The following is a 10,685-nucleotide window of genomic DNA, read 5'->3' on the forward strand; positions in this document are numbered from 1 at the left end:
CGGAATAGCTATATATTACTAGGGAAGCAGGCGTTATATTTTATATATTAGTGTATTAATGGCTTAGACGATTAAGGTATAGCGGGAGTCTATACGGTCTATCGTTAGCGTACGGTAGATCGCCCTTTTAACTTATATTTATATATTTATCGGCTACTTACGCGAGGTTAGCCGATCTGGCCTATGAAACAAGAATAATAGACGTTAATTTCGTTATTAGCTAAGGCCTCCTTACTAATCTTAGAAATATATATCTCCTCGCCTTCGCTAAGTACTTTATTAATAAGAACGTAACCCTTTTTATATAAGTCCTTTTTATCGGCGTCTTTACCGGGAGTATCCTCCGCTATATATACTATTTAGTGGTCACGATTACTATTACTTGTTACTTATTATCGTATACGTTACTAGTATAGGCGATATTCCTCGCGGAAGTAGCGTCCGCCTCTATAAAACTAGCGGCCTCTACGACCACGGTTACCGTGATGATTATTACTTTGGCGGCTCTAAAAGGATCCGTTGTTCTCCTATAATCGGCCTTTTCCGAAGCTATTATAATTACTAAAACGATTTCCGCCGTTATTAAATCAACCTCCGTCGAAGTTTCCGCCTTAATATCCCTAATTAGCGTATTCGGTTATCTTATTTGCGTTGTCTATAGGGGTCGTGTCCGCCGTGTATATAATTAAATGGTTTTCCGGGACTATCTATATAGGGATATTAGCGTAAGGTGCGGTCTATTAAGTAGACAAGTGTCCTAACTAGTCTGCGCGAAATATACCTTGCTATAATTAGTGTCTTAAAGAAAGCTATTAGTTAGTAATCTAATCCTTAATTTATCGGATAAATTCGTTTAGATATTTATTTATATCTGGTTATACGTAGATCTTTTACAGGGATAGGCTAATCCTATTCTACATTTCTTCCTGCACGTTAAGGTTAGTACAGGGGCTAATTCCCGAGGCTCTATATAAGCGGGTAAGGTGATTTGCCTATTCAGCGAATACTTTTCTATCGATAATATCCCTGGCTATAAACCATAAGTTTATTAACTTAGCCATTATAGTCTCCGGGTTAATTTACTAGCGTCGGCAAAGAGCTATATACTATCCGTCTAGAGAACGGTATACCTCGCTACGCTATATGGCCGTAAGGCTAGTTAGCCACCACGAGGCAGCTTCGCTTATAAATAGTGCGTGTAAGTTAATACGAGCCTTTTCTGCTATATTAGGGGTGGTCGCCTACTCCTTAACGTTTTCGATAAAGAGTTTAATATCGTGCTAAAGGACTTTATCTCCGGAAACTAACTATAGTATAGAGGTTAGCGATATATACTTAGGGGGACTAAAGAATCTAATTACAGTTAGTTTATAACGGAAAACCTATAGGCCGCTACTATTTTATATATCGCTATTATTAGCGTTGTTTACTCTAGTGCCTCTATTACCAGTAGCCGGAGCTTTATTAATAAAGAAACTTATTATGTGTTAGAATTAGTTAGGGATAAATATAATAGTGGGTGGCTATAGGCTTAGCTAGGGGGCCGCCTACTATTATTAATCTTAATATTATTATTAGCCACCCTGGCTCTAGGTACTAGAGCTAAAGGCTTATGCCTATCTATTAGTATCTATAACTAGTTAGTATAGTGGTTGCTCCGTGGCTGCTAAGGGTTCTTAAGAAGTGTATAGTGCTAGTTAACTATCCTTTGGCGTTTATAGAGTTTATGCTAAAGGGACTTAGCTTACCGGCTACTATATATATAATTCTTCGAATAGAGGTCTGCGTGGGGCGTTAATATTTAGAGACGTTAATTAACTATTAACGGTTTATAGTCTGTTCTTAACTAATGGCTATCGACTATATCGTTTAACTGCCTGTCTACTAACCTGTATACCCTATACGGGATTCTAGCTATTATTATAGGAGTAAGTCCTGCTAGTATTCTGATTTCTACTAATATTTAGGTGCCTTAGCACGGCTATAAGAGTTGCTTTTATTACCTAATTATCTGTCTTTTACTATGTTAGGAAGGTTAGTCCGTTACCTATACTTAGAGCTCTATTATTACGTTTAGCTATACGGTTTACGTCGCGATACTCCTTTACCGCTCTATTATATAATGCTATTCCTTCCTATCTAATAATTACGATAGCTCCGTTAGGTAAATTTTATTATACTGCCTACTTAGGATATACTTAGATAAACTTATAGATATAGAATAATTCTTTGTAGTAGTTATTAGTGGTTCTATTTATAATATAGATACTAGCGTTACAAAGTTATAATAGGGTAGGAGATAAGTGGCGAATATATAGAGTTTATATCTTATAAGAGGGGTAAAGTTTATAGCTATAGGTAAAGTATAGAAGGTGGCTATAATAAAATTATATAGAAGGTATACCTATATATAGATAACGTAAGTAATTATAAAATAAGGTTATAGAGAGGAAGGGAATAAAAATAAAAGAAAAGTGATAGAATCTAAGTCTGCTACGGGGTGATAAATACTAGATTCTAGTAAGGTGTCGCTATATAAAGATATATATAAAACGGTGGAGAGGTTCTATTACTTTACGAAGTTAATCTGCTGCTTACCGGCGGTTTTTTAAAATGGCTATAACTTTTATAAGGTGTTTATGCCGGGGGGGGGGGGGGGGGGGGAACTCCGGGTGCGTGTACGAGTAGAATACTCGTTAGCGGCGGGGTCGAAAAAAGAATCAAGGAGTTAGGGTATAGTATAAGGCGAACGATAGTATAATTTAGTCACTACTATTTACTATACGGAAATCCCGTGTTTATGGTATTATAGATATATGCGAATAGATTTTATAAGAACTAAAGATATATTAGCAAAAGTATAAGCTCGTAGAGCTCTATGGACCCGTAGACTAATATCTGTGATGGACCCGCTGACTAAAGAGTGTGTATGACTAAGCTAAGGATTGTTACCTATCAAAGCTTCTCTATAATCACGCGAACAATCTCGCTCTATTATCAAAGGTATTATAAAAATATCGCGATTAACGCTTTTTATATCGATAAAGAGCCGATAATAGATCGCCGAGTAACTTACGAACTTTTATCTTTAGGGCTAAGTATACCCGGCGTATCTGTTAACTCCTTGCTTTTAGTTAGTCCTTAATCGGGCACCGTTATTACTAGTTTAGGTATAACAGGTGCCTCCTGCCTGGTATCCGCTTCGCTAGCTCCCTCTAGGGGGATACTTATTCCGTGAGTCCTTCTTAATGGTATCTTCGGCCTAATTACCTTAAAGGTATAGAAGTTAAAGAATTATAGCGAAAGGAAAGTCTATAGACTTTAGTTATAGAAAAGTATTATAGACAAGGACTTAGTATATTAGAATCACAGAGTAGTCCTAGTATAGTCGTTAAGTAAGCGCTAACTTTAAACTAAGACCTTAACTTAAGAGATTAAACTATATCCCTTAACGCACACGAACATAGGTTCGGATCGGTGGTCTATGCGCGACTATCGGTCCGATTATATGCCGATAGCTCTGCGATTATCTCGTTATAAATAAATAGTGAGAGTATAAAGAGGCTCGCCGAAAACCCTGAATTTTACAAACGAATAAAGTATATTAAAAAGCACGATCACTACTACACGTAATAGCGATATAAGAATACTATAAAAATCATATATATTAATACGAAACTTAATACAGCTAATATAATAGCTAAGGGCTTAATGAAAGAAATTTATAATACACTTTATGGTTATATAGACCCAGGTTATAAAGATAATATATTGCCTAAGTATAATTTACTGCCTTTTAATAATATATGAGAATTAAAATAGTACGAGTTAATACTTAGTATCTTAGTCTTTATGATAGGGTATAACTAGGTGTTTTACCTTCGAGGTTTCTTCTAATATGTCCTCTATATATTCTGGTCTTAGATAGACTAGCATTGCTGTATTATAATATAACTATTAATGTGAGTAAGCTGTATTTATTATATAAGACTTAGCTTACGGGGGGGTAAATATTATATATATAATAAGTAATAACTAGAATAAGAATAAGTATAATATCTAAGGTGCAATAAATAGTATATAGTTATAGTTATATAACTAGACGTCTACTTTATAACCCGCTCTACTTCTACTATAATACCATAGTAATAATAATAAGAATGGGAAGAAGAAGAAGAAGAAGAAGAAGAAGAAGAAGAAGAAGAAGAAGAAGAAGAAGAAGAAGAAGAAGAAGAAGAAGACGAAGAAGAAGAAGAAGAAGAAGACGAAGAAGAAGAAGAAGAAGAAGAATAGAAGTAGTATTTATAGTATAATAATATACATAAGTAAGAACTAACAGGGAACTAGATACTAAAAAGTGGCTATAATTCGTTATAAATAGATATAAAATTAAATCAGTATCTTTATCCAGTAATTAAGATTATTTTAGGTACTATCTTTAATTAATATATCCTATTAAAATAATCCAAGGCGTTCAAGGGTATTAGAGTGGTTCGCGACTCTAGTTATGTCTGATATTCCAAAATAGGGAAATGTGGGTCCATGTCAGAACTACACTCGGAATATCCATAGCAGAGTCAGATTATCCTGCCTTATACAGAACACTTTCGATCTTCGTTACCGAAGACTGTTTGAGGCTTTCTTTCTGCTGTATTACGCTTCACGGTCACTTCGCGTCGCGCCACTCACTCCAGGGCGGTCAACAAATGAAGGACAGCGGGAAAAGACAAATTTTAAATCCACACACCAGAACAAGCCCGAGAGTCGCAGATTCAGACTCGACTACTATGAGTTACAACGTCTTGAACCCGCATATAGGGGCACAACCGGCTCCCGTTCTTTCGATTTCGAACTCGTGTCCTAGAACAAGCTCAGCCTTTCTTCCGGCGAACATGCAATATCGCAGGATGCCCGTATCTGTCTCTGTGGACCCTGTATCTCTCGTCATATCGGAATGCATCTCGATTACCACTGCGATCCAGAAACATGCGCAGTCATCGCAATCTTCAGTCTCAGCCATCCTGGGAGGCAGCCCTAACCCGGTGCCGATTGGGCGCCCTAGCCTTGGAGTACACGGCAAGAAAACGTCTTCTCTGAGCACAGAGGATACTAGCTATCGTGGCATTTCAAATGGATGGGGACTCCGGGGGAAAGGAGGCAAAAGTATCCAAGACGACCCTTTAATGGCGGGGTTCGGAAGACTTAGACTTGAACTTGCTTCGATTCGAGGTGCGAGCTTTAGTCTATTCTTTGTTGAATTACGAGCTAACACGCCTAGATATTCATACCTTTGATGCACTGTCGCTACTCAACCCATTTCTTCATGTGATACAGACCAAAAGAGCCGCTGCGCCAGTCACTATTCTCAGCCTAGGAGCGCTCCGAAAGTTTCTGGCATACGGCTTTATCCGTCCGTCATCTCCACGCTTTAGTCTTGCCATACAGGCGCTAGCGGCTGCTGTAACGCGTTGTCAATTCGACACTCGCGATCCTGGGCAAGTCGAAGTGGTTCTTCTAATGATCTTGAATTTAATGGAGGATATGATGTCGGGCCCCGGTGGGGACTTGCTGAGTGACGAGAGTGTCTGTGACATGATGGGCCGTGGACTCGATATCTGCTCGCAGCCACGGTTTTCTCTGGTCTTGCGCCGCACCGCCGAGACCGCCATGATACGAATGTGTCAGATTATATTTGAGGATGTGAAGCATCCAGATGTCGAGGGAGAGGACAACTCCGATGCTCCGGTCTCTAAGACCACTGGAGGTATCGGAAATGTGCTGACGAACCCAGAACCAGTAGGGTCAGATGGCGGGCCGGTCTCCGATGCCGAATTTGACGCCGCTGGGCGACAACATATCACACACCCCAGAAGTCAAATTTATGCGGTTCATGGTGGCGCGTCAGATAAAAGCAGCCTTGAAATTGACGTCAATGACGCTCAATGTTTTGACCTTCGGCCCTACTCCGTCCCAACTGTCCGGGAATTATTCGGGGTCTTGGTCAGCTTTCTGAACCCTGACGACCGCCAACACACCGATACAATGAGAGTAATGGCTCTGCGCATTATCCGTGTTGCCTTGGAAGTATCTGGTCCATTGATCACACGACATCCAACTCTCGCTCGAATTGCCGAAGATCAGCTATGCTGCTATCTTTTTCGACTCCTCCGGTCTGACAACATGGCAGTCTTGCAAGAGGCTCTGATTGTTGCGGGTACACTCTTGGCAACATGCCGCAGTGTTCTCAAGCTGCAACAGGAGCTTTTCCTCTCCTATCTCATTGCCTGTCTACATTCTTCCATTGAGATACCGCGAGAACCGGCGATTGAACCGTCCCTATACGCCGGTATCCCCCAGGCCCCGAAACTCGCTAAGATACCTTCCTCACAAGCAAATAGTGGTCGCTCAACGCCCGTGTCGGTGAAGGACCGTCAAAACCTCGGCCTTGAAGGCGGAGCAAGGAAGCCGGACGCGCGTCAAGCAATGGTGGAGACTATCGGAGTCTTGTCAAGGATACCAAATTTCATGACTGAGCTTTTTGTCAATTACGACTGCGATCCAGATAGAGCAGATCTCTTTGAAGATCTTATCGGGCTTCTTTCTAGGAACGCATTGCCAGACTCCGCCGCTTGGAGCACAACGAGTGTTCCCCCACTATGTCTGGATGCCCTCCTTCGATACACTCAGTTCATGGCTGAGCGCCTCGACCAGGACCCCGTGACAGAGGGTTGCCCTGACGTTGTCAACTTGAGAGAGCAGCGGCAAAGGAAACGGTTAATCATCAAAGGAGCCGAGAAATTCAACGATAATGCGAAGGCAGGTTTGCTATACCTTCAAGCCCAGGGCATCATTCGGGATATCCAAGATCCTGTTCTGGTGGCGAAGTTTCTGAGAGGAACGTCTCGAGTGAACAAAAAGAAACTCGGCGAGTATCTATCCAAGAAAGGGAACGAAAGTGTCCTTGAGGCATACATTGACACTTTCGATTTTACTCACAAGAGAGCCGATGAAGCTTTGCGGGCTCTGTTAGAGACATTCCGACTCCCCGGCGAGTCGCCGCTCATTGCGAGGATCGTCACATCCTTTGCCGATCAATATTGTACCAAGGCTATGCCCGCCGAAGTGACAAACAAAGACGCGGTATTCGTCTTAACTTACGCCATCATCATGCTGAATACGGATCAGCATAACCCAAACGTTAAATCTTCCAAGAGGATGTCCCTTGAGGATTTTTCGAGAAACCTGCGAGGTGTGAATGACGGCGGAGACTTTTCATCGACATATCTTGAGAAGATCTACAACTCGATCAAAACTAATGAAATCATTCTTCCGGACGAGCATGACAACAAGCATGCCTTCGACTATACCTGGCGGGAACTCTTATTGAAGAGTGAATCCGTCGGACCCGTTCGCCTTTGCAACACTAACATTTACGACGCCGATATGTTCGCTACCTCCTGGCGTCCAGTCGTCTCTACTCTGTCGTATGTGTTCATGTCAGCTACTGACGATGCAGTCTTCGCCCGCGTCATTACAGGCTTCGTCGAGTGTGCCAGGATCGCGACCAAATACGGTAACACAGAGGCGCTGGACCAGGTTATTTACGCGTTGAGCCACATGACCACTATCGCTACTGAGACACCTTATAATACTAGCCTGAACACCGAGGTGCAGGCAGGTGACAATAGTGTAATGGTAAGTGAGCTAGCAGTCAAGCTAGGCCGCGACTTTAGGGCGCAACTGGCCACACTGGTACTGTTCCGCGTCGTCACGGGAAGTGAAGGTTTGATGCGGAAGAGCTGGCAACATGTATGTGCTTGTGTTCCATGCATCTTCAGGCAAGTACTGACTTAGATGCAGGTTATTCGTATATGGCTAAACCTTTTCGTCAACTCTCTCATCCCCCCTTACTTTTCAACTGGGCCGCCACTCACGGACATCCCTCCCATTGCCCTACAAAGCCCTTCTCAAGTTATAGGGCATGCATCCAAAACAGGCGACACGGGTTTCTTCTCCGCATTTACATCGTATATATCAAGCTATGCGGCTGATGAGCCCCCCGAACCGTCCGATGAGGAGCTTGAGAGCACACTGTGCACGGTTGACTGTGTTAACTCTTGTGACATGGCCACCGTATTTGCCAACATAGCGTGAGTGGTCGTACTGTCATTTTTGATTGCAGACGGGAGCTTATTTTCTTGATTCACAGCAAACTCCGCACAGAAGACCTGGGCCCTTTGGTTGAAGCTTTGCTTGCAACTATGCCAGGCCAGCAGAACACGACAATGATACCTCTCGAGCCAGATACTGTCCCTGCTACGCCGCTGCGTGATCTCGAAGGGCTTCACAGCTACAATCCTGCCCTCCTGTTTGCTGTAGAATTTGCCACCAGTCTTGCACTGCGAGATGATGACACCATCAGTTCCTTTGCGCCCAAAGTGATAGAGGTTATTCAAGTAATTCTGCGGGATGCCAATCAGCATCACGTCATGACGATCTCAAGAGCAACATTCTACCTCTTATGCCTTCTCCGTGCAAGCTATGTTTGTATTTCCAACGCCACTAGGAACATAGCATGCAAACTAACATCTCACACAAGCAGACTCATGATTACATTAACGTTCCAGTACTTCTGCACACTATATGCAACTTTTCAAGGGACACTCTGTCAAAGTCATCAATCTTCATTGTGCGAGGCATAAAGGCATGCATTGACGGTCCGGCCCCCCTGCGGCACGAGATCATGACGTCCCCGGATTTCTGGTCCATCATGGGAGCTCTTGCAACAAGGTATGACGCTGCACCTGTGGTATTTGAACTTCTCGAACGAGCCTGTACGGGCGTGCCGCCAACCATCATGGCCAATAACTACGAGGCTGCGATTATTCTTCTTGGCGAGTTTGCTTCGGCAGCTGGACGTGAGATGCTCGCGGAGCCAGATCAGGGACAGGAACACCATATACCCCCACAGGGAGATTTGCAAAGCGCCAAGTAAGTTTTTTTGTAATAAGCATATATCCCACAGCTTGTTGCTAACTAACTCTTATAGTAAAAGTGGACCCGTCTCGCGAGGCATCCGATCTATTGCCACGATGTATAACATGACGAAACGAATTCCGGAGTTGATCGACCAGTCGCACTTGGAAAGTCGTGAAGGTATGTTCCCTTTACTGATTGCCACAATGTCTCATGCTTTGTGGATTAACCCTCTGGCAGCTTGGTCGGCGTATTGGCTACCCATTCTCAGTGCTCTAACTATACAGTGCACCAATCCCTGCCGAGATGTGCGCCTACTGGCTTTCACATCACTACAGAGGTCACTCCTATCACCCAACGTTACATGCCGCGACCATAGAGAGTCGACCGCCATTTTCCGCGAGGTCCTATTTCCATTGGTGCGGAATCTATTGAAGCCAGAAGTTTTCTCCTCTGACCAAGATGGAATGGGTGAAATGCGCGTGCAAGCGACATCCTTGGTCTGCAAAGTATTCCTTCGATATCTCGTTCTCATCTCGGCCTGGGATGGGATGCTGGACCTTTGGCTGGAAATCATTGAAGTCATGGACAGATTGATGAACAGCGGCCAAGGTGACAGTCTGGTATGTCGCATTAGTCATGGTGCTGGTGTGTTGTGAGCCATTGCGACTGACCGAATAACCGCAGGAGGAGGCAGTAAGGGAGAACTTAAAGAATGTTGTTCTCTTTATGGCGAGGAGTGGGAGCATGGTGTCCCGCAGCGACGATACATCAAGACAGACCGTCTGGGATGAGACTTGGAAGCGCATCAACCGCTTTATGCCTGATTTGAAGGGGGATATGCATATGGAGGAGTCGAGCCCGGGAGTTAATCAGGTTATGTTGAAAACTGAGGCCGGTTCACCTGGACCAGAGTCGCAGGACAAGCCTGGCAGCAAGCGAGATAACCAGACACCAGTGATTGTCTAACTGGATATGCAGTGGCGTAGCATAACTCTCGACAGTAATATGATATTTGATATAGGAATGTGAATCTATTATGTAAGAAATGTTAGTGTGTAAATAAAACTTATATTTAACTAGGCCTATAATTATAACGCTAAACTCTCTAAATACTATATTTATATTATAGTATATATATAATATATATATATATATATATATAGATATATATATAACCTATTATAATTCTAAACTAGACTCGTATAGTTATAGAGACCTGTTATTCCGACTATACCACTTGGTTATTCCGACTGTAGTTTATACATACAACGCACGTAGATAGACTCTTTGGAATACTAATAAAGTAACTACGGTCGCAAACCACTCTAATGTCTTTTGACAGTTGATTAATTTGATCGCGCGGATCAATTGCGTTGTATTAATGGATATATATAAACTTATCAGTTCGAATAATAGCAGTAGTAATAGTCGCGCCTCTTCCTCTTCTACCCCACGCCCACGCCCACGGCTATCTTATTCCTGTGACGAGATAACGAACGCGCCGCCTCCGATTCCGTAGATTGACGACGTAGATTGACGACGTAGATTGACGACGTAGATTAAAGATATAGATGGATAAGGCAGTAGGAAGATTGAGTCTGATTGGAACTACAGTCGGAATAACCAAGTGGTATAGTCGGAATAACGGGCCTCTAGTTATATTAGCCTTATGCTATTAGTATTTATTATATAACTGAATAGATTAT

General features: G+C 42.7%; 1 protein-coding gene across 1 annotated transcript; it reads left to right on the top strand.

The window, feature by feature from the left end:
* Positions 1–4,615: 4,615 nt before the first annotated feature.
* ACRALDRAFT_1059151 (uncharacterized protein) lies at positions 4,616–10,019 on the top strand. Its single transcript, XM_071015985.1, has 8 exons — positions 4,616–5,229; positions 5,279–7,809; positions 7,861–8,150; positions 8,210–8,543; positions 8,600–8,991; positions 9,050–9,156; positions 9,217–9,599; positions 9,664–10,019. Exons 1-8 carry the CDS (start codon positions 4,788–4,790, stop codon positions 9,943–9,945), a joined length of 4,761 nt encoding a protein of 1,586 aa, XP_070880254.1. The 5' UTR covers positions 4,616–4,787; the 3' UTR covers positions 9,946–10,019.
* Positions 10,020–10,685: the final 666 nt, after the last annotated feature.

This window comes from Sodiomyces alcalophilus (genome assembly GCF_042370955.1).
Source record: "Sodiomyces alcalophilus JCM 7366 unplaced genomic scaffold ACRALscaffold_1, whole genome shotgun sequence".
Taxonomy (NCBI): domain Eukaryota; kingdom Fungi; phylum Ascomycota; class Sordariomycetes; order Glomerellales; family Plectosphaerellaceae; genus Sodiomyces; species Sodiomyces alcalophilus.